This window comes from Gobio gobio, assembly GCF_949357685.1.
Source record: "Gobio gobio genome assembly, chromosome: 4".
In the NCBI taxonomy this organism is placed as follows: Eukaryota; Metazoa; Chordata; class Actinopteri; order Cypriniformes; family Gobionidae; genus Gobio; species Gobio gobio.
The window spans coordinates 35834763-35860029 of NC_137100.1; the positions used below are offsets into that span (position 1 = coordinate 35834763).

Below are 25267 nucleotides of genomic sequence, written 5' to 3' on the forward strand. Positions count from 1 at the left end.
TGGGCTAAACCTCCCTACTATAGTGTCCGTGAATATTAAAGCTAAAAAAAACTACTATTGAAAGCTGAAGTCTGCGTGTGGCGTGTCTTGAATGAGTCTACTACACACATACTGAAGTATGCGTGACCCTCGTGGTGGTTTCAACGTCTGCCATCTCACTTACTATATGGACCTGCTAAGTAATTTTATCTTCTCACGTCAAACACCGTTCTTGTGAATATGAACGTTGGCGTGGATTTTTCACGTTTTATAAATGAGTCCCCTGGGGCGAGATATGTTCAGACCTGCAGCACCATTTATGACAGCCGTCTCTTCACTACAACTGTTGGAAATTCAGCACAATGGACAGCTCCCACCACTATAAATACTTTTACAACAACTAAGTTATATAGAGTGATTCTACTGGCCAGCCTTGCAGCCTTGTATCATATCCTACAAGGATACAAATAAATAGCACAATATGCATTCTGTAAATTACTGTTTACAAAGAGCAACTTCATTTGCAATTTCAAGACAACTACTGTTGTTTGGGGATTGTAAGCTTTTGAAGTTTCTTATGCTCAGGAAGGCTACATTTAATTGATCAAAAACAGAAAACATTAATATTGTTTGATATTACGACTTAAAAAAAACCTTCCTAATTCATACATTTTAAAATACAATTTATTCCTGAGACAAAGAATCATTCTGAATATGCTAATTTGCTGCTCAAACACTTCTTGTTGACAGTTGTGCTGTGATACTTTAAAGATTCTTTGAATGCAAAGTTTGAAAGCGCAGCATGTATTCGAAATATAAATATTTTGTAACATGTATTTACTGTCACTTTTGATCAATTGAATGCATCCTTGTGGAAAAGTATTCATTAAAAAAACCTTTATGGACACTAAACTTTTGAAACTTTACAAAAAAGTTGACTAAATAATTAGGTATGTGCTGCAAAAAAAATTTGAGCTTAACATTTTTGCTTTTATACCTTAGCAATACCATGGCCAGTGCACAGCCTTGAGGTAACCACTTAGCACAATCTCCTTTCTGTTTATGTTTGGCTAAATCAAATTTGTAATAATTTTGTGTAAAAGTTAGTTGCTTGGCTGGCTGTTTCCTTGGCACACCAGCAATCCCACAGTTTTGAACCAAACCACATACACAAGGCACAAACTGTTCAAAATGATGTCTTTACTAATTTAATACATTTTCACACAAATGTACTGTTATACAAGACTGGTCAACAAAAAAGAAAATATTAATAGCAATTTAAAAATAATAATAATTAAAAGTGAAACAATACAAAACATTGAATCCAGTCTTATTCTGGAAATAACAGTCCTATTTCTTTCCCTCCAGGTCAAGAATTAAGACGTGCTAGGGTGCTAGGATCAAAAGGTCACCGGAAAAGTTAGTGGTCATTATGGGTTTCAGTTGGCATGTTGAGCAGTTGAAAAACACAGTTTAAGAGTGTAGGGGTAAGGCCCGCCTGAGGAAGAAGAGAAAGAGAAGATTTAAGGAACATATTGTGATTTACTGTTAGAGCAAAATGGCTCAAAAATAACTTCTTGCTACAGAACAAAAATACGTAGCTGCCATGACCATAGTACATTCATAGTGAAGTAGCGTTAGAGTGTGCTGGCTGGATGTCTATGTAAGATGAGTACTTACTAGGGTTCTTCATCTGGTAGTGGTTCATTAAGGCAAGAGCCTCCATAGCATCGTTTGGCGACTCCCACTCCAACAGACCAGATGAACTTCTCTCACCTGCGGTTCCACCAACACAAGAGCACACACAAACAAGTGTATTTACATAGAACAAAACATACACCCCCTATATACACACACACTTTACAAAATTCACACTCAATAAATTGACCGTTTATATACAAACACATTAAACTAATTAGTAACTCACTCTTGCCAGTGAACAGTTTGACGCTGGCTGGGCTCTTAATTCCCAGCTCATCACAAATCTGTAGGTGAAAATCCAAAAAAGACCATTAAACTAAGCCCCCACACACCCAGATCATTAAAGCAAGGGAGGGGGGGGCATGCTAATGTTTTTGTTAAAAGATTAAAAGTGCACATGTAAAAGAAATGTATGCACAGATATATCATTTAGAATAATGACAGATAATATCTCGGACCTGACTGAAAACTTCGACAGTGCTGTCTGGTTGGCTGTTGAAGAAGTGCAGTACATTGCTTGGCTGCTGGATGCGGTTCTTGGCTGCCTGCTCGGCAGTGGTGAAACGGTTGTTTCTGTTGCCATGGAAATCCTTAAAACTACAACTGCCATCTTCCAGCTGGTATGACTGACCTGGCATTATGGCCTGCTGTTTGGATACACTGCAGAAGAATAGACAAAAAAATAAAATAAATAAATAGTAGTACACACAAAGACACAGCATGCAGATTTAGTTTGTACTTATCTTGAACGGAGAAGTTAACAATGATTTAGTCCATGTACTAATTATTAAATGTAAAATGTTATTAAATAAAAAAATATATAATGGATATTTATTTTGCCTTTTGGTCTTTATATCTATTGTATTATACATTTATATGCATGCTCAAAAAGGCATGGTATTGTACACACCAGACATTGAGTTTTTGTCCAAACAGCATGTTGTTGTTAAGGTGTGAAATGGCTCTATCCACGGCATAGCAGTCTCCCATCTCCACCATCGCAGCACCTGGTTTACTCTTCATAAACTTCACCTGAGCAAACAGACATAAAATCAACACATAAGGATATTATCAGTTAAAAGATCGGGGTCAGTAAGATATAGATTTTTTTTTTTAAAAGAAATTAATATTTACTCAGCAAGGACACATTACATTTATATTGATTAAGTGTGATAATGACATTTAAATGGTACAAAATGGTGAGCATAAGAGACATTCCAAAAAAAAAAAAAAAAAGATGTATGCAGAAGCCTCTTAACAAGGGCGTGTTTACACTTGGAATGTTTGATTCGATTAAAATGAACCCTGGTGCGATTGCCCTGTTAGTGCGGTTCATTTGAATAAGTGTGAACGCTGCCATTTGAACCCTGGTGCACACCAATCAAGCAGACCAAGACCCCTGAAAAGATGGATCTCAGTCCGCTTCCAAGCGAACTCTGGTGCGGCTCGAATGATACATGAACGCAACACAAACCAAAGACATGTAAAAGAACCAAAAAACAGGAGGATGAGACCCTAAAAAGGACAGAATGCTCATGCATAACTTCTTGTCATAGTCGTGAATTTGCCAACAGTTTGTTACAGGCATCAGAACCACGTCTCTATAACGTTCTTAACGTGCGCTCTGGGGTCACGGAAAAATAGCAAATCACGCGCCGAGGACGCGCGCTTTGATATAAAAACCTGCATCGGAAACGTGTGTTTTCCTTGACCCCAAAGCGCACGTTAAGAACGCACGTTTTTGTGGTAAATCACGCATCAAGGACGCACGTTTTGCTGTCAAATCGCACGCTTTTGACGTGTCAATGCGCAATCAGACGCCCGCCCAAGTGTATATGAACACTTTGGCTTGCCACCGGCGCGCCCACTCGCGTTATTCCATTATTATCCAAAGTTCTATTATGGAATCTTATGAGGGCGCCTACTCTAGCCTGTTAGTCCTCTTAAATGTTATATAATATTGAGGAAATACAGAAATTATTTAGAAACGCACAACAGCAGCTACATATAGAAAATACAAACCCAAAAAATTTTTTTTTTTCATACCATCGCTTTGGCGCCCCCAAGGTGCTGCGCCCCTATGCGCCGAATATAGCGCATACCCACTTTTTGCGCCATTGCAGGTACCCAGTTTGTTTATATCGTGCAGGTCCTACTCTCAACATATAAATAAATCCACACAAATTTTAGAAAAAAAAAGGCCTGCACTTAACACAAATCGAAAATGTATCTAAATAAAATTGGGCTTGAAAATGTAATACCTCGTCAGATGACGTTTATTACTTTTTAATACTTTTTAATGCCCTTAACTTTGGCTAATTTCATTTACTACCTTTTACAACCCCGCGGACACCCTGTATGTTCTATATAGTATGAATGAATGTAGTATGAATGTAATCCGGACATTCTATATCCGCCATGTTGTCATGATCATGTGACCTACCAGCGTCAGTTGCGTCCCTTCACCTCCATTCATAAATCGTCTCCTGTGGCCTCATGGGATAGTAAAGTGTCCATCGTATGCGCACTTCAGAATCTAACCGGAAGTAGTACGTTAGGTCATTCGGGTCCTTTTCGCCGACTGTTTTTCGAATACTATGAATTCGGACATACTACTCTGTTGGCGTACTGTTTTTTGCACACTATATAGTAGAGAACTATTCGATTTCGGACGCAGCTCTAGTTTTTTTTGTTCTCTGGCAGAGCGCACAGCCTCAACTGAATGCGCTTCTCCTCTCAGCCACTCACTAAACAGCAGACGCAGAGAGAGGTGCGCCTGCGCAGTGGCAGGAAAGCAAGATATTGCGCTCGTGCAGCAGTAGCAGGGGTTTCAGAAGCTAGATCAGGTTAGTATATTCATCACATTGCGCTCTTATGAAGGCTATATTCAATATAAACTGGCTATCTAAAAAAGTTTAATGCCTGTAAGAATAACATTTAATGACTTTTAATGCTTTTTAATGCTCCGCGGATACCCTGTAACAACTAAGTTTTTGTTACAGACTGAGAGTCCATTGCTTTTTTTGTTTTGTTCATTTATTGTGGATATTTAAAATGCTTTCTGTTTTCAGTGTTAAATAGTCTTTAGAAATAAAAGTTTATTGATCTTTGAAATGGTGTACCTGCATTATTATGCCATTATCATTATTTTAGATGAAAATGGTCTCAGAACGGCAATATTATCGTTTATCGCAACAATTTCTTGGCCAATTTATCGTCCAGCAAATTTTTTTATCGTGACAGCCCTAATCATATGTAGGCTAGACACATACAACGAGTGCATTTCTCTCACGTCACAATAAGTTCCCTCTCAAAATAGGCAATACAACATAAAAGCTGACCAATCAGGTTGTGAACACATCCCTTGGCCTTTAGGTTTGGTGTTAAAAATCTGAACGCTAATCAGGCCAGCAAAAAAATTTGGTCCAGACCAAACGAACTGAACTAAGGTTTGCTTGATAAAATTATAACCAAGTAATGGTTGAAAGAATTTAAGGTGCAGTTGAACCTACAAGTTCTGCATCTGAGTGTTGTGGAGCTCATGATCCTATCACCCACTCACCCTTTCCACATTGCCGTAGAGACAGAACATGTTGAACACTCTGTCTGCATTGATCTTGTTGGGCTCAAGACCATACACCATGACCACAGGAGATTCAGCATGAGCGCTGTAGTCTGGTGGAGGAGGTCCATGTCCGTACTGCGCCCCACCATACCGTGGTCCGCCACGGCCACGCGCCATTGGGGGCCCCATACGCCTGCCCTCATAGTGAGCAGGTGGAGGAGGTGGTCCATAGGTGTCATCATAGTGACCATAGCCACCCTGAGGACCAGCTATAGAGAGAGAGAGAAAGAGAGAATTACTAGGGCTGAAACGATTCCTCGAGTAAAGAGTTACTCGAATTCAAAGAAATCATCGAGGTGTAGTCCATTTAACTACACACGGGCATGTTGCAGAAAGACATTTTTTGTGTAAGGACTCGCGCACACTGCGCAGATTGCGGTTATATCCGCTGGGTCAGGTGGGTAAAGTAATAAAAATGAACATTCCAAAAATTGCGGGTGGATGAGAGATAAATCATTAATGTGTTGAATTTAATAATGATGCAGAACTCATTTCACGGTACAATGCAATGAATGCGTGTCATTCTTTGCGTTTCGGTTTCAGCTCATCTCAAGATCAGAGACTGCAATGTGAGAGAGAGCGACATCAGCACTGGTAATATATAGGGATGCACCGAAATTTAAATTCTTGGCCGAAACCGAAAACCGAAAATGCTATTTTGGGCCATTTTCGGCCGAAAATTTTCGGTTGCCGAATATTCGGTGCATCCCTAGTAATATAATTTAGTCTTGCTATTTTTAAATGAAGACAACTGTGTTGAGCTTCAGTTTGCACCCCCTCCCTGGTAATAGTAAATAATATTTATTACTATTACAAATATTTTAATAAATAACAATACGCTTCTATACCATTTTACCACTAACAATATTACAAAAAGTATTTTTTGTTCGTTTTTTTTGGAGGAGGTGGATCAGTAGGCGGAGTTACCTTTTCAGCTCTATGCACGCAGCCTGCACACAGCACAGCAATAGCCGCGCGAGTTTTCAAACTACACAATCAGCAGGTAAGCTAATCCAGAAAATGTATATTTATCCTACCACCACGCTACTGTAAAGGTTGTGGTAGCGTGCAAGTTATGCTTAATTATAATAAAAGCATAACTCGAGTCTTGAGTTCAGCAGCAGCATTCTGAGTCTGACAATGTCATTCAATTTATTTTTATCCAAGACCATCACGTCCTCGTGTTTTTAGCTCGGGGAAATAAATCTAGTGAAATGAAAAAGTCCATCTCATACTCTAAATTGTATGGAATTTATATATTTGATATCATGGTAACACTTGCATGAAGGTCTCATTTGTAATGTATTAACCAACATGAACTAACCATGAGCAATACATTTGTTATTGTATATTAATATTTTAATCTTTGTGAATGTTAGTTAATAAAAATACACCTGTTCATTGTTTGTTCATGTTACTTGACACAGTGCATTAACTAATAACATATACAACTTTTGATTTTAACAATGTATTAGTAAATGCTGAAATGAATATCACCTAAGATTAATAAATGCTGTAGAAGGGCAGTTTATTATAAGTTAATGTTAACAAATGTAGTTAACTAATGAAATCTTATTGTAAAATGTTACCGCTTTCATACTTCTAATACAGGTTTACAACATTAACAAAACTGAACATGAATTCCTCACAATTACCTGCTTGATTCTCACTGTTTTGTTTATAATTAAAAGTAAAGTAAATAATTATATAAAAAAGTAAATAATTATATATATATATTTAGTAATATTATCATTTCCCTGTTTTTGTTTGATGTGTTATGCATTCTATTTGTATCAATGTCTTTTTTAACCATATATTGAAAGCCAGTGGGGAACAAAATTGACCCCCCCCCCCTTTTTTTCCGTTAAAATATTTAAAAACACAACAGACAGATGCGTACTGCTTTAAATACAGGTGATTTATGTCATAAATAAATGCATTTAAAATAGTGTAAAAAATACATTTGATTCTTGTTATTTTTTAGTGCCCTTTTGGTCCTTCTGCCCCTGAGGAGGTCTGTGCACGCCACTGTTGTGATGTGCAAGTAGGGATGAAACGATTACTGGTTTCACGATAAACCACGATAAAATTTAGTGACGGTTAGTAATATCGTATAAAATTTTATTATCATTAAAACCGCGTGTGATTATCACGGTTGTGAAAACTCGCGGTAAATCTTGTCCAGTCAGCGTCAGTCTGGCGCACCGCTGTTTTCTGAATGAGGAGAAATGGCAGAAAGCAGTGACAGCACTCGGGGGATTGTTCTGCCTTCTAAAAGGACCAAATCTGAGGCGTGGTCATATTTTGGCTTTTACAAAAGTCCTGAGGGAAACTTAATCTAAGATGGTCACCCTGTCTGCAGAACATGCCAGAAGAAAGTCACTGTAATAGGGAAAACACTTCAAAACTACGAACGCAAGGCAAGTGGACTTTGACCTCAGTACCAAACCTACGTCTGGGAAATAATAATGTGAAGCGAACGAACAAATTCAGACAAGACTAGGGTGACATTTAAGGGATAATAATCAGGGTTTGACATTAACGACAGCCATTTGCGAGTGTAACGTTATTTCGGCTGCACACTAGCCACTCTGGCTGTTGAACTTGTAATAGTCTTCTCAAAAGCCATCTGTTATAATCGCGTTGCGCATTATAAGCACTTACACGTGCTTCTATTGAGTTTATGAATGCAATATCTCATAATCAGAGGCGTTCAGATTAGCGGAGTTTTGTTCAGAGCGCGCGCCGCTCTCACGCTGAAATCTGCACTCAAAGCAGAGATAAACGTGTGCTGTACGCAGGAGATTCATTCATCATACAGTGGATGACTGTTTTTGTTCTATTTCAGCAGCGAAAATGGTTTAAAAAAACACAGCAGAACCACAGCGCATCTGATATGACTGGCATAACGCAGGCGAATTTAGGGACCGTCTGTAAAGTTACATACAACATTGGTAACGTTATACACGTTTCAAACTTCAATAGCATGAGAATGACAGTCATAAAAAGACTGTAAAGTGTTCATCTAGGTGTCAGGTATGATGCACACATTTTCATATTTAATAAAATAAACTGTCAAATCATATGGAAATATGGATATGCATTATTTCACTAGGATACTGTTTGGGCTCTAACACAAAATAAGCTAGATTTAAATGTGTCTGATAGAACACTGATGAGAATATTGCTTGGGAATATATTTACAGTGATAATATTAGAGATTATATTTACGACAAATTATTATTATTTATGTGTTATGCGTTGCTAATGATGACGGCCATTAAGGAAGGAAATCCCACCGAATCTAGCTTAAAAAAGTGTTTAGAGCTGCTTTAGTTATTTGTTGTTTGTTGAATTTCAAATATAAAACTTGTTGAAATGTTTTAAGTGTGTGCATCTGTTCTTTTTGAACACTTTCATTTCGTTTGAACAAAACCGTGATAATATTGATAACCGTGATAATTTGGGTCACTATAATCGTGATGTTAAATTTCCATACCGTTTCATCCCTATGTGCAAGTGAAATGTTTAATGGGACTTTATATATACTTGATATCTCTGAAATACACCATTAAAATGTTCTCAAAGCTAAGTGCAACAAATAGCAGAACAAGCTATAACTTAACTGCTGTGCGCGCGATTCGCAGCGCTCGTGCTTTCAGAGCTGCGTGCTTTCATTGATTTGCGTAATTTAAATCTTACACTTTAATCATAGGCCTATTTATATTTCCTAACTTAATAAAACAAGCTGTGTTACTATGATGAATGATTAGCTCAAAATGTAGATCTGTATGTGCGATGTAGGCTACTTTATCGGAATACAAACACATCGCTCTCTTTTGCTCACGTTCCAGCGGTTACTCCTCTGTGTGCTGTAGCTATAGGCTGTCGACCCTGGTTTAGGTTATTTAAGAAATGTAATTTCGCAGAAATTTTTTTAAAGCAACCTACTTCAGTGTAGTTAATATTAGGGGTGCTCCGATTGATCGGCAACCGATCTTGATCGGTCGATAATCGCTTTGGGATGATTGATCAGCGGTCTCCAAAAAGGCCGATCTCATGAACAGATCGCATGCTGACGACACATAAAACCCGCACCTGCTGTGAGAGCTAGGGCATGACATGCAGCGACACCATCTCATTCTCTTTCCGGCGCGGGTAAAATAATTATAATGCTGAAGGTGAGGTACAATTAATATTTCTATATTAAATAACTTACGCAGTCATTTGAAAACTTTCTGTGGGACGCAAGTTCACAAACAGCGCGCGAGAATCACCGCGTGCGCGCGCTCTCTCTCTCTCTCTCCCTTTCAAAATGCTCAAATGGCTTCACATCAGCGCATCGCATATGCACTAAAATCGAGTTGCTCAGTTGACACAGGATTTGCCACTTTGCAGAATCGAGGCAGTGTCGCATCGTCACTAAAGTTTATCATTTGCATTTATTTTTAAGTCTTGTCAGTGTTCAAACCGCTCAGCACTCGTGCGCACGGTCTGGAGACACACACACACACACACACACACACACACACACACACACACACACACACACGTTTGTTTTTGTGAAATGTGAGGACATTCCATAGGCGTAATGGTTTTTATTCCGTACAAACCGTATTTTCTATCCCCTTACACTGCCCCTGTCCCTAAACCTAACCCTCACAGGAGACTGTGCAGTTCACTTTCTGTGAAAAAAAAACTCATTCTGTGTGATTTATAAGCATTTTGAAAAGTGAGGACATGGGGAACGTCCTCATATTTCACCCTCTTTTTGTAATACCTATGTCATACCCATGTCATTATACACATTTGTGTCCTGATTTCACGAAAACATGCCCACACACACACACACACACACACACACACACACACACACACACACACACACAGGCCATCTCACAAAAAGCTTGCGAGTACAAATTGCGCTGAAATGGTCAGATACACACAAATGTATGTACTAAATTACCGTCTTGACGAGTATGCACGTAAACCCCATCGTGACTCGCGAGTGAACGTTTGTGCAACTGCATGTAACCGTATCCGTGTTCGCTCTTAAAGTGACAGCTGTTGAATAAACTGCTGCTGTCTCTGAGTTTCTCTTTGTCTTGTGTTGTTTGATTAACCTTTATGACACTCACTGCTCTTGAATGACTAACTTTTGCAACCTTAAGTGTAAGGATTAAACTAATTTAATTTATTCAGGGAAGACCAATATTGATTTACATTTGATTTCTTATTTAATGTCTTTAGTATTTCTTACCTCAATACTAATGTTAGACCTACCTGAAAAATTGTTTTTAAAAACAAAAATGCACTGCATGATCAAATATTTAGGTGAGATAATTATATAGATTTACTATATACATTTATTTGGGAAAGATGGCCTACAGTAGCCTTAAGTTATCTAATTTTCTAAAATAAACACTTGGTGGTTCTTCAAGATCTTGACTCAGTTAATTTAGAGTTAGTTTCATTTCTACAAATGATGCAAACTCTGCAAGATTATAGATAAAAGATTGCCATTCCCCTGCCATTCTGTGATCAGCAGTGATCGGCAGATCATGATCTTGGTGATCGGTAATCGGCCCCAAAAATGCTGATCGGAGCATCTCTAGTTAATATGTCACTATGGCATTGCGCTTAACACTGAGAATTTGAATAATTGTAATGTGACGATCGGGTGCGGGTGGATGGTTTGTTTTTAACAGTGGATTCGGTGACGTTGGAGCTGGGGCCCGTTCTTCGTACCTTGCTTAATACATCTAAGATTATTTGACAGATCCCAGGGGCCTCATTTATAAACGTTGCGTACGCACAAAAGAAGGCGTACGCCGCTCTCTACGCAATAATTGGTATTTATAAAAAGCAAACTTGACGGGAAAATGTGCGGTCCTTCACGCAAGCTCTGACCCAGGCGTACGCACAAAATCGGGTGAAATGAGAAATGGCGACACCGTCGGCAGATGGAAGAAACACGTGAAAGTGTGTGAAACTGTAGACCGTTGTGTAAAAGAAATGTCTATGCCTCTCATAAATAACATTAAGACTTCACAAAGCAAGTCTTACAATGAACAGCCTACACGAACACCCGTTTGATCGATCTGCAGTGTAAAACAAACAAAATCAAACGAAAATGACAACATAAATGCAAATTAACACATATTTGCAAAAAGAAAAGTGAAATATGTTCTGCAATAATATTGGCATGTTATGCATTGCAATTCATCCTCATAAATATGGTAAACAACGAAATAGCTAATGTACAAAACTGATATTCTCGTCAAGTGTCCGTCTGGCGGAGCAGATAGATGCAATTAGACAGATAGATAGATAATTAGGGAGATATATAGATAAATAGATAGATGTATTAATTGTCCACTGGGGAAAGTTGTTTTCATAGTAAAATTTCTTCATCAGCTACGTTCATGGTATTCATGCATATGCCTTTAGTTTTATTTTTGATAAAATAATGTATGAACTATGTCTCAACCATTCAGAAAGCTGCAAGACATTACATTTGCACGGAACTATTTCCCATTTCCACGTAGATTATAACCGACATCTGTAGCTTGTCAGATTCAATTAAATGGATGGAAATAAAATGCCCATCTCAATGCGTAATGACGCACAATGGCTGATCTTGTGCTCTAGAAGATGTGGCGAATGGAAGGATTCGGAGTGAACGCATCTTCAGACAGCAAGAGGACACACTCTGGCGATGGAGCACTAGACGCTTTTTTGCCTCGACTTTGATGTCCGATCATTTCTTTTTTATTTCGGCGATTGTCCAAGGTTGTGAGGCTACAGCATTTACGGCGTCTGCAACCTTTTGCCACTCAAGTGTCTTTTTGGCATTAGTAATGCCCACACTGTGCCCTCCAAACAACACTTTTCTTCTCTTTTCAACCTCGCCAACGATAACTTCTACCTCACATTGAGTGAAGTTACGTTTTTTTTTTATTTCCTCTCTGTGTTTGCCATGATTTCGCAACCTATGAATATTAACTTGTGGGCGTTTCACGGACTATTTATGGGCAACTATGGGCGTGACATGAAGCCGCAAAAGCTGCGCTACATTTAGAATTGATTGTGATTTATTAAGGGAAAACTGCGTAGGATGTGCGTGCGCACGGTTTTATAAATCCGAATATTTCTGTGCGTACGCACGTCCTGTTTCATCCGTACGCCAATTCTGACGCAAATCCTACGCAAAGTTTTATAAATGAGGCCCCAGATCTTTTAGACCTGATAACTGATCTCTGGCTAATTTGGTTCTTCAAACGAATTTGCGGATTGGATTAAAATATCTGGATTAAATGATCTAAGATTACTGAGCGTTCTTTTTTTCCCTGAAGAGGGCAGATGCATCGATACTCGAAACCACGATCAGCAATGCAGCGATTGGCTGGCGTCAAGACAGCAACGTAATGACATCATATAATTAAAAAAGCCACCTGGCAAAAAACTTGACAAATTACACAAAAAACCCCCACGAATTTCTGAACCTTTATAAGGAAACAGCCAAACGACCAAACAAAAATAAAAGTTATAATAGATAAATGATAAATGTTTTTTTTATTTTTTAACATGATTACCAATTATTTATATTCACGATTTTATACAGTATTTGTACACCCTTTACATTTTTATTTCAATGTTGTAATTTAATTTTTAATTCAATTTGAGGCAGATTTGTAACGTGACAGTATTCAAGTTTCTTAAGGGTCAAGATCAAATTATCCTCTCTTGCGCTACATCAAGCCACTCCCATAATATCCGTGATCACTTAATGCACGGCTCAGATTAACTGTACAACATGTGATGTGTGTAAACCAATAAAAATTAAATTATATAAAGTAATTATTCCATCACAAATAAATCGCTCAATCAAGTGGCTGTGTCTATAGTATTATACATTCTCATATACATATACAATATAAAATTTTTATATTATTATTTAAAATGATTATTATTGCCCCTGGTTCAGTAATGCACTCTTGTAATAAAGTAGCAGTGGCCGGGACCAGGGTTTCCGTTGTCCGGTAATTACCGGACATTGGCCGGGAAAAAAATTAAATGTCCGAAAAAATTAAATCTTTTCGGTCAAATTGTCAGATTAAAATTTCAGATTCAAATCTGACAAATAGCTCTCCAAGAATATGCAGAACCAGCGATCAGAAGGATTGTTTGCCATTTTACAAGCCTTCTGCGGACACCGCTCCTCTTATCGATACCGTAAGCCTGCGACGTGATGCCCTCGCTGTCATGACAGCGCTCCGTGGCTATGGAGGATTGCATTTCTCCACAGCCTGCGAAGTCCTCATATGTGATTTCAGCAAAATGTATCCAGAGTGGACCAAGCTCGCCAAGATAGCCTGTGTAATCCCGGTCTCGAGTGTTCCTGCAGAGAGGGGGTTCTCACTGCAGAATCGGATCAAGACGAAGCAGCGATCGCCTTGCGGAGAACAAGGTTACGTGGCTTATGCGCATTGCAAGTTGTGGAGAGACACTGGGAACTTTTGATTTTAAGTCGGCAGCTGCACAATTCAGCACTGCAAAAAAGCGTAAAAAGTAGCCAAAAATGACGCGAGACAATGTTATAGGCCTAGTCATTTGTTTGTTCAAGTTCATTTGACAAGGAGTCATTTACACGGTGGCCAATTTAAATGTTACCAACTAAATGAGACATACTGAGTTTATAATTAAATTTGCTTGAGTAAAAACAATGCTATATTCGGATATTTTATGTGGGGAAGGGGGGTTGGTTTGTTAAACTATGAAATGTGAAACCATAGTAAAAAAAATTGGTTGATTGACGCCAATCGGACGTTCATGTTTTTTTCCCCGTCTATTTGAAAGTTAGGCTAATAAACATGTTGCATATACGGCCTGATTATGTCATTTTTTTAAGTTACATAAACTGCTTTCAGTTTTCCTCAACTTGAATAATTAAGAGGCGATATTTGACCGGCATATCATCAAAATGTCCGGAAAACGAAACCTCTGCCGGTCACTTTGACCGGCACCATTTTTTTCTAGCGGAAACTCTGGCTGGGACAGATTTTAAGTATCACCTCAAGATGCAATCTAATCCTGTTTACATGAAATAAGCCTGCTCCCGAGCAGGTTTAAGCTTACGGACCTGTTGCTATGACAGCAAGTCCAGGATGAGCTTCGAAGAACCAAACAATCCGAGATCATGTCAAATTGTCAACAATTAAATCCAGCTAACTGAGTTAGCGACGTACGAAGAACGGGCCCCTGATCTGCGCATCTCTAGGATGCCCATCTCTACTCTTTTTCTTGTTCAAGTTTCTTTCCTGTCCAATATTTTTTACTTCTTACAAAAGCCACAAAGCCTTTAGAAGAAGACAGTAAAGGCTTGGGTCATGCCTGAGCTGAAGCTTGAAAGTTAAGTTGCACAACAAATGCAATGTTTAGGCATTATTATTTATATTACTATTATTTTGATTTATAGGTTGTAGGATTAGTTTTAGGTTGCACTATGTTTACCTTTCTAAAGTAATTTGAAATTGATTTTTATTTTTTATTTTTTTATGATTTTCTTATTTAGATATATTTGTATTTTGAATATAATATGGCAATTGAATGCACTAAATTGGTTTAGTTTTCACAGATATTAATGTCTGCAATCTCAGCAATAAAACTAAAAAAAATTCTAAAAAGGAAACAAATTAGTTGTTCATTTTAAAATACCGGACTTATTTTCTCTTATTTAGTATAGCTCTTTATTAAAGAAAAAGTACTTCTTATCCGATTACTCTATGGAATAATTGGTAGAATACTCTATTACTAAAATAATCGATAGCTGCAGCCCTAAAAAATACCCAATAAGCATTTATAAAAGATAGTGCGCCTCGATTTGGGCCATTTGTTAATGTGTGTATTAAACTGACCATATTCAGGTGGATGATCCCCTAGCAGTGCTGGCTGCCTCTGCCGCTTGTTTGGGTTATCATTGGGGTCTGAAAGAGACAGAACAACAATACAACATCTCAACTGCTGCAAACAAAAGCGCAAACAAAAGAAAAGGAAGGGTTGTGCAGTTCAGTGAGTGACATGCAGTGAGAGTTAGGCATTAATACTACCAAAATCACAAATACTGCAATACTACAGGAAGTCATAATGGAGATTTTGAATGACAACAGGTTGATCAAAGAAATTCAACTATATTTACATGATACAAGAAAATCTTTCATACACAACCAAACACACACCTTGTGAATTGTTCCAATTGCCATCTGCATCGGTATCTGCACAAACAGGTATACACACAAATCTGATTAAACTAATAAAAATAAATACAACAAGATTAAATAATCATACTTTGAAAAATAAATATGCATTTATTAATTTCAATTGGTTCAGACTGTAAAACCACAGGTTCCAAGAGGGGTTCAAAAGCACAATATTTATTGATTAATTGAAATTCTGTGCCATAAAAAAAGGGTCTGAATGAAGAATAAGCCCTTCAGACAAGAAGCCTGGTTCTAGATATGATTAAGAGTTTTATCTGTGCCTGCAAGACCAAAACAAATGGGTCTTCTCCAATAAAATGACACCCAAATTACATCAATGTCATGATACAAGATTTCACAGAAAAGGAGAGCAGAGACTACCAAAACAATACTTAGTGATATTTACTTACATTTCAGACACCGGTATATTAGTGAACACAGAATGTATTGTTTCACTTAAACTTATAAAATACAAAAAAACTTTAGGAAGGGGATTTCAAGTTGACTAGACAAATGAACATGGCTGGCAATTGATAAGGTGGTAGGTCTTTTTAGAGTTATATTAAGTTGTGATGAAATTGAAGGATCTTTTCTTCTGTATTGCTGCATCTAAATGAAACCGATAATCCAAAAAAAAAAACATTTTTAGGACAGGGTCTTTAATCCAATGGTTGTTGAAAGGATGGAGGCAGATCTGAATGAGAGTTTGCAGTCAACTGTAAGAAAGGGACAGGGTTTAAGCAGACTTAATGATTGGAGAGTCTGGCATACATCACCGGAAATTCGAATTATAACATTGATTGAAGGTCAAAAATAATAACCAAACCCACGGTGGTCACTGTGATTCTGCCAACAAAGACATGTTTCTGGATCAACATATTTTGTTGGAACAACATTCCTGTCCGAAAATGTTGTTCTAACCCTATCTCTACCATTAAACCTAACCCTACCCATAAGTTGTCCCTAAAATCAGAGGGAAATGATTTAACGGTGATGTAAAAGCACCCAAGCCTGGTTGTAAGCCTAAACTTGACACACTGTCAACGTGTCCCTCAAATCTGATTGGTTGATTGGAATGTTGATCCAGGAACATGTTGTACTTGGTGAAATCACGTTCACCAAACAGAGAGATAAACTGTTCTCAAGATCAAAAACATGCATTTACAAAACTGCAGGAGTGTATTTATTTAAAAATGCTTGATCAGGACTCTCAAGAGTATTAATTCCCATAGATAATGTTACCTGCTAAAAACAACAATGGAAATATCGGTCACTTATGCGACATCAACCAGACTCAAACTGTCCCAAAATAATAATAAATTTAGAGCTGCATATATCAACCACCAGGGAGGAGAAAAATTAAAAAATAAAAAGACAGGATTCTTTATTTACGCTTAAAAGGCCACAGGAAAGTTTTATTCAAGGGTCTTCCCTCCATGCCAAAAATGGCATAAAATATCTTACCAACAAAGTTCTAGCTGATCCAGCCAGGGCGAACAGTTAAAATGAGCAGTGTGCTATATGCCCATTTAAAAATAAATAAATGCAGCAGGCACCATGGTGGAAGTGTGATATTCTTTACCAGTCGCTCTTTTCCTGAAGATTTCGTTTTCATTCAATTCTTTAGGATATTCCTCCCAGTCCACCGCATGTGCTTTTGGTGCATTCCAGGCACATAGGTGCTTACCGTAGTAGCAAAGGTGAATAGTAGACAGCAGACGGTGAGTTTAGAAGAGACGCCACATCAGCAGTCAGACTTATCCACACCTGCGTCACACAGGGGGGCGTAACACAGGGATCAGAACACGGTCAGCCGTGCCCAATGAATAAAACAGATTTAACACAGAGAGGAAGAGGAAGAGGAGGGATGAAGAAATGAGAGAGAGAAAGCACTTCAGTCCACAAAGAGACAGGGCTTGGGGAGGGAGAGCTGAGGATCTGTCTGTGTGATCGGTGGGCAGCTGTGGTCCTTCCCGTGTGTTACGGCGGTGTTTTGTTGCTATTGTCACCCATAGTGTCTTGTCTGGTGCATTTCACTATTGTAAGCAAGATGGCGAAAGGATGTGTTTTTGCAACAATCTCACGTTGATGTCAGGGCATGTGGCCTGTGATCATGCGGTTTTGGATGTGTCACGGTGTAAAGTCGATGTCATCTGTTCGTTATGTATAGACAAATGTCTGTTCTTGGCCGGGTGAGTACTGACGATCTCAACTTGTCGTGCTGCGCGCAACGAGACCACCGCCGCTGTGTTGAAGCACTCTTGACTTGTGTCATGATGGTAATGTCAACTTGCCGTGTTGTCATGACGATCTCTGCATAAATCTCAAACGGTTTGTCTGATAGTATGTTGTCATGGCAATGTCAGCTTGGCATGATGTCATGGCGATCTCTGACCAACCCAAATCTCTGACCATGGAACTTGTGTTGTAGCAATCCTGATCTGGTGTTGTCACTGTTATGTCAGTGCGGCATGTTTGCATGATGTTCTCAGGAAAGAGGAGAGAAGCGAGAGCAAAAGTAGCCCAAACACCCAAGAAACATGACGACATTAGGCAGGGAGCGAGAAGAAAATATCTGTGTAATTCTTCTGTCATTCTGTGTATCTGTACCACTTCCCTTCATGTGTTTGCTGCTTGATCAGTCGCTTGGTCGGTGTTGATGTGTGAAAGTCTTCGGTGATAGTCTGTAATGTGTTATCCAAAGAGATTAGGCTCATGTTCCTAAAATGTGTCGTTAATTCAGAGTGATGTCCGCCACCTTTGTAGAGAATGGAAGGATACTTGAGTGTTTTCTATCCGTGCGACTTCGATAGGTCTTTGAAGTATTTAAAGTTGCCATGAGTTCCGTTTGGCTGTTCCATGTGTCCTGCTGAAGTGCTGCGAATGTGTCTTGCAGAGAAACTTAAATACATGGAAATGTTTTGTTGGATGTAAAATGTGTTCAGCAGCTAGTTCAAGCACAGGAGCTCAGCAATTTTACTCTGAGACCTGATACATAGACATTTTGCATAAGAGCAAATACATAAATTCTGACGAAATACAAACAAGCTTTAGTCTTGAGAAAAGAAAAAAATATATTCTGAATGCAAAAAAAAAAAAAAAAAAAACAGTACTCTAAAGAGAACTTAATCTGGGTAAAGTTGGTTCCTGAATGATCCATTCAATTTTGCCTGGACCATTGTGAATCTTTACGTTCACAAATCAACCTATTATATACAGCCTGGCTCTACAGCCTCGCTCAGCGAAATTCAAGGGCCAACGTCCTGCAAAGTTTAGCTTCAACTTGCCTCAAAACACCAGCCAGAAAATTTCTAGTGATCCTGAAAACCTTGAATTGCTGGTTTGGGTGTGTTAAGCTGCGGTCGGTGCTAAACTCTGCAGGGCGGCCCTCAAGGAGCAGGACTGAATACCCGTTTCTCTATTGCAAAGCAAAAATCAAATCTCCATCATGTCAAATTTGCTTGATGCAGTGTCATGCTCAGTGAGTACAGGTGAAAGGAGTGCCTGCTTCCCAGGATTTGCATATGAGAAACACTTGTGCTTTAACACGAGACAGGTGACATGCGCAACAGACCAGTGTACGTCAATGAGCTAAGCAGCATGTGCGCTTCTGCCGTCAGTATAACAATCACTCCCTCTCAAGTGCATGTCTTTCCTTTAAATAAACGAATGTGCGTTTTTTTTTTTTAAAGGCGCATGTTCTTTTTTGTATGTGCAAGAATGAGTGTCTATGTAAGAATGTCTATTTGCAACTACAAACGTGTAAATATTTTGTATTATAATCCAAAGAGAAGAACACAAGAATGAAGCAGCATCACTGAAGTGATGTACTTGGGAAAAGATTCACTACTGAGGTTACTTCCCAAGGGAATCACTTGAGGAGGCCTGTCCACACACACATCCCCATAAAACATAAGGAGCAGCACAGACAGAGTGCATGAGCTGTACAGTACCTTGGCCAGTGAGATTGGGGTTGGTGTAGTCCCATGTATCCTGATCGTTTTTGAAGACATTGAGACGGGTTGGCTGTACAATAAGAAGGAATTTTATTAGGAATCAGTTTTTAAAGGGGTAACACATGTAGCCACAATCATTTGAAATTACTTTATTCAACAATTTTGTCTCTTTCCCTGTCAGTCTCTGATGCTGTTCACAGTCATTTTTGTTCGCATCAGAGACTGACAGGGAAAGAGTGACACAGGTTCCTTGCATTTCACCGTCAAATAAGTGTTACGTGTCTTTATGGAAATCAACAGTCCAAAATAGTCATGACTTTTCACTTTAACTTTTCACCCTACCTTTGACCAGGTGTAAGATTTAGTCTCAGATGTGTACTACGCCTAGATGGTGCAACATATTAATTCTACACAGGACTTGAAATTAGCATTTTACATCCAGCCTAGTCTTACAACCAGGTGCACGTCCAGTTAGTGCAACCGGGCCCTGGTATCATACAAAAGCAAATGTTGCCTGATCATGTGATCACAACATGGCAGTCCAATGTTTTGTGTAGACCAGTGGTTCTCAACGTTGACTCCATGGCTCCCCAAAGTAAATATTTGAAGCCCGCCTCAATTTGAAAGATTAATGATAAGGATTTTTTTAATGCGTTTTACTAACAATTTCTTATCCATATTATATTTTAAAACTAGGCATAACCTCCTTTATAAAAAAGCCCATCCCATTTTAAGATTGCATGAACTTAAATCACTTTTTTCCAGGTCTAAAAAAAGTCATGTTGAGGCCCCTGGTTGAGAATCCCTGGCCTATACTTTTCAATTAATAAAACAAATGCACCTTTAACAGAATTACTTAATTTGCCATATTGACTCCAGGCCTGTAGACGGCACTGTACAGCACAAACAGTTTGATGTAATTTCATGGGGTACTAACCTTGGCATACTCAATTTTGAGGGTGCAGCAGCCCGAGTAGATGTCAGCTCCGTTGAGAGAGGCTTTGGCTCTTTGCGCACTCTGGACTGAGTCAAACGTGACCAAGAGTCAAGGAGAACAATATTTCTATTGTAAATTGGAGCATGCAGACTAAACTACACTTTAATGTACAGGGTTTAATCTTTGTTCTTGTGAAAAGCCCCACTCTACTACAACTTTCACAAATATGTTTTGTTTTATGATTAATTTTGTTCAAGGATATTCAACCATGGCTTGAACTCCATTTTTCCTGAAGATCACGATCCTTTGCACGGGTCCACAGTTATTACAAATGGTGTACAGAACATCCTAAGGACAACAAATTACAATGTATAAACAGAGGCCCAAAGAATGAAGACAATCAGCTTAGATGCAGTAGTAGACAGTAGAGTCTACTCAGCTACACCATCATAATATATGACCATGATCAATATCTAAACAACTTACCGTGGTAATGGGGTAGATGGGGTTCATGATGGTGAGGAGCAGTACATTGTTGACGCTCCGTGTATCATCAGAGTCGCTGGGCCGAGAGATTTTCTGACTGGTTGAGTAATTGATGTAAGATGGACGGCCAGCAATGTAGATTTGATTACTGTTAGCATACGTCACTGCGTTACTGGAGCCACTCAAATCCTCAAACTCCACCAGTGCCTGACGCTTCTTTGGCATCAACACAACATAACTGAAAGATAAGACACATGCACACACTCAATAACTTTGAATTCCTCAAACAATTCCAAAAAAATTCAAATAAATTACTAGAAGAAAAAAACCCCACCATCCCCATCTTGAATAGGCCTGTTGCGATTGGTCGATACAATCGACTGCGTCAACGCTGTTAATTAGTCAACGACGTCAATACTTTTAGTCGACTGGCTAAGTTGGGTACGATATGAAATTGTATTAGTACCGGTACTTTAAAAATGACAGCACTCTAATAAGAGAGGTATTTCTTAATCTGCATCGATGTGTGACAGCAGGAGTGAGGACGTGTGTGTGAGCTCTGCTTCCACCGTTCACTAAACAATGGAAGCAGAACAGTCAAATATATATGCGCAGCTCAGGAAAAAGAACGCAACGTGCCGGGACGTGCTCGCTGCCGGACTCTGACCTGAAGCGCGCACACGCCTTTCACTCAGATCGTGTGACGCCAGTTTCACAGAATATTGGGTTTGAATGGTAAAAAATATGTAAAAATGCACGTCCTGGCGAGTATTCGGGTAAATGCAGTCGGATACGTCTTTAGTGAACGTATACAGAGTTGAATGAGAAATCGGGTGTTACAATGAATTTGGTCCATGGAGCTCTTAAAGGGCCGGACCGAATATTCTGTGGAAGCAGGGCAGGAACATCCCGGCCAAGTGAGCTTTTAGGGTTTTTTAACCCTAAAACAATGAATAGTAAGTTCTGTCATATTATTCAATTACTTTTACAGTTTTTTTTGCCATGGTATCGATTCAGTATCGGTATTGAGGTCTGATATCATATCGAAGTCATAATTTTGGTATCGTGACAACACTATTCTATATAAAAAGTATTCTTTTTTTTGTTATGTTGGTTTACAAATTTGTACCTTTTTACATTTTTACTCTTTTAGTTTTACATTTTGTCAAGGGCTTGTTTACATTTTTTATAGTACACTACTGAATGCCAACATTGCAAGTTAAATTAAATGTTAAGTAAAAAATTTTAAAATTATTGTGATAAATTAGTCGATAGATTAATCGATAAACTAGTCAATAGATTAATCAACATAAAATAGTTGTTAGTGGCAGCCCTAATCTTGAATAATGGTTTACATCATGTGATTAGAAACACTTTTTTTTGGTGTATTATTGGTTAAAGTTTTAATTTTACCATTGAAGATGTTAGTAGTTTATTTTTTATTTAGTCAGATATTGAACTTGGCAAACTTCCAAGGGGCCACAGGATGACTTAATTATTTAATTATATTTTTAGTAATTAATTAAACCTGAATTAAAATGCATAAACAACAAAATGTCATCATTGCTTTTCCCCCTCAGTAACTAATGTTTTTATTGAAAAATATACAAATTCATAATCTTGAAACACATCAAGAACATTGGTTAAGGAACATTTGTTATCAGTGTTCTAAATTCATCTCAAATACACCCTTTGATAACATATCTCCGTCCCCAAAGGAAGGACTCGAATGAGAACCATAAGGGCTGAGGATACCATTTGGGACAGGGACGACTCTTACGCCCGTTTCACACATACTCCGTTTGCAGTGCGTTTGCGTTGCGTTTTTTTTCCGTACCCATGTTAACGGATTACAGCTTTCACACTAACGTGTACTGTCACGTAAATCTAGTAATTTTACCACAGATGCATATAATTTAAAATATACTAAGCCAACACATGGCTTTTTTTCTCTGGTAAAGCAAGGAAACGACACCTTACCTGGCATTTAGGTAAAAAAAAAAAAAAAAATCGAAATAATGGATAGCACTCATATGTTCTTGGAGGTGGAAAAACAAAGGTCTTTATGACCTGCTTTTAAAAGGGTTTAAAAACGAAAGAAAAGACGAGAGTCGGCTGTTTTTTTATAGCCTATAGTAAGTTTCTAATTAAATTTTTATAGGCTATAATAACCTATGTTTAAATGTTTTAACACTTGTGTGAGCTAAATCTAAAGTACTATACATAAACATAAAGTAATGAATTGAATAAAACGTTGTTTAAATGTACTACTTTAAAACGTGACATCTATGAAAGTGTAAACAAAGAGAATTGCAACTCTAACAAGCCATGTTCAGTAACAACTTTTGGACATGAAATAAAAAATAATGAATAAATATTGTGTTTGTGGTATACAACCGCGGATCAGTTGCGCGCTGCAAACGCAGCATATATGAAAGCACAACAGCGCGTACTGCTCCTGCACCGCATAGGGAGTATGTGTGAAACGGGCGTTATTCACAAGGGGGTAATCCAGCCCCCGGAAAGCGTACCTTCCATAGGGGCAGCCATTGCTAACCAAGCCATCACCTGCTGTTAGCATCCCATTGACTCCAATTCATTTTGGCCTCACTTTGACAGTGAATATCTTTACATCTGAGAAGTTTAAAGACTCCACTTGTCCAGTGTTTATTTCTAAACAAACACGACAATGTATAAAAGGCTCCATTACCTTGTATCTTACACTATCGCCCCGTAGAAGCCGTTTTTGTAAAACATAGGCTAACGATTGCATCATAACCACGCAACTGTGTCGCGCTGTTGAGCAAATTACCATATAGACCCGAGGAGAAGCTCGTAGGCAATCTTTTACTGTCTATGAGGCAATGGGGGGACGTGGAGGCATAAACGCTGAGAGATGTTGCAGATCCTGCTTCATTCATTAAAAGTTGCTCCTGCTCCTGCTCACCCTCTCTGTCTCTACAAGATTCTGTGATTCAGATTTCAATTTGCACAACTACTAGAAGACTTACAACTGTCAAGACAGGTTGCTCACGTCACATACGTCGTCAAGCTCAGTCTGAGGCTGCGCAGTACGCTCAGCCATCAGGAAATGAGTGCTTCTAACTGACTTCAGTTTCCTCCGTTGAAGTCTATGGGGTCACTGTCCATTTCTTTTACTGTCTATGGTTATTCACCATGAACATTACCTTATAGTGCCAAACTCCTGTAGCGCCTCCACCAGGTCAGCCTCGGCAATTCCGTCAATAAGCCCCCTTACGTGCACCACAAGCGAGGGCAAGGTCTTGTGCGGGTCATTGTAACCCTCCTGCACATACAAAGGAAAGAGCAAAAGGTTCAATCAAACTATAGTATAAAACTAGAATCCCTGTAAATGCTTAAAGTAAATATAAAATAGTAATTTGCTTCACAACGTTAGCCGTAAAATTCAGTTAGTAAATAAAGGTTTAAACTATTGAAATGGATCCAATTAGCAGGACATATTAAGAGTAACCGTGATGAGACTAGTCTAGCCAGGGTTAGTGTTTCGCGCGAAAACCGAAAAAGACTAACGTTACTGCATTTGAGTTTTCTCGAGCACTTTACGACACTTTCCATTCATCTAAATGAATAGAGGTCTGTTAACAAGCCGTGTGAATGATTTACATCAGAGGCTGGTCCGACTGATCAGAACAATGAATGAGCATTGAGGAAAGCACTCCTAGCCGAGCCACAGGGACCAATTAGATGGTATATATTATATACACATCATATTATAGGTAATACTTATATCCGCCACAATCGCATAGTTATTTATCATAACTGAACAGACTAACTGGAGCGTTAGCAACAAGCTAGCCTTATAGCATCACGTATTAAACGGAGAAGATGCGTTGCGAGATTTTTTTTTTTTTTTACATCTAGCACCACAAGCATAAAAAGTGCAATAACATGAATGAAATTAAAGTACCGTGGCCATTCCGTCGCTGTCTGTTTTCTGTCTTTTTGTTGCTCTGCCTCCGTCGCCGTAATAATGGCCTGCCGCAGCAGCCATGTTGTCTCAAATGAAATGTTATAAAATGGAACGCACAACTGCCTGAGCTACGGCAACTCGCAGGAGGAGGGGGAAACGCGAGAGGAAAAGGAATTTTGGGAACGAGAGCGCTTCAACACCTATTAAGCTGCTTACCTAGACAGAGAAGTCGGGTTCGAATCCGTCTGATGCACCAAAATTAGATTCAGAATAAGAAAGATCTTTATGGCCAAGTGTGCATGCTTGCACACATAATGATTTTTTTCCCTCGTTAAATAAAGCTTCCAGTGCACACATACAAATACAACAAAA

The 25267-nt window shown here is 38.7% G+C and overlaps 1 protein-coding gene across 4 annotated transcripts; it reads right to left on the reverse strand.

Moving 5' to 3' along the window:
- Positions 1–1159: 1159 nt before the first annotated feature.
- On the reverse strand, positions 1160–25003 carry hnrnpl (heterogeneous nuclear ribonucleoprotein L). Of its 4 annotated transcripts, none has more exons than XM_079816254.1 (14): positions 24893–25003; positions 24132–24250; positions 20944–21181; positions 20720–20805; positions 20458–20554; positions 19518–19590; positions 15544–15579; positions 15223–15291; positions 5243–5514; positions 2591–2712; positions 2139–2340; positions 1907–1964; positions 1660–1755; positions 1160–1477 (listed from the first exon to the last, which is right to left on the reverse strand). In XM_079816254.1, exons 1-14 carry the CDS (start codon positions 24974–24976, stop codon positions 1419–1421), a joined length of 1611 nt encoding a protein of 536 aa, XP_079672380.1. In that variant the 5' UTR covers positions 24977–25003; the 3' UTR covers positions 1160–1418. The 4 variants fall into 4 exon arrangements, with proteins under 4 accessions (XP_079672380.1, XP_079672379.1, XP_079672382.1 ...); XM_079816253.1 differs by having other exon boundaries at positions 1660–1764; positions 1904–1964; XM_079816256.1 differs by lacking the exon at positions 15544–15579.
- Between the last annotated feature and the right edge of the window lie 264 nt (positions 25004–25267).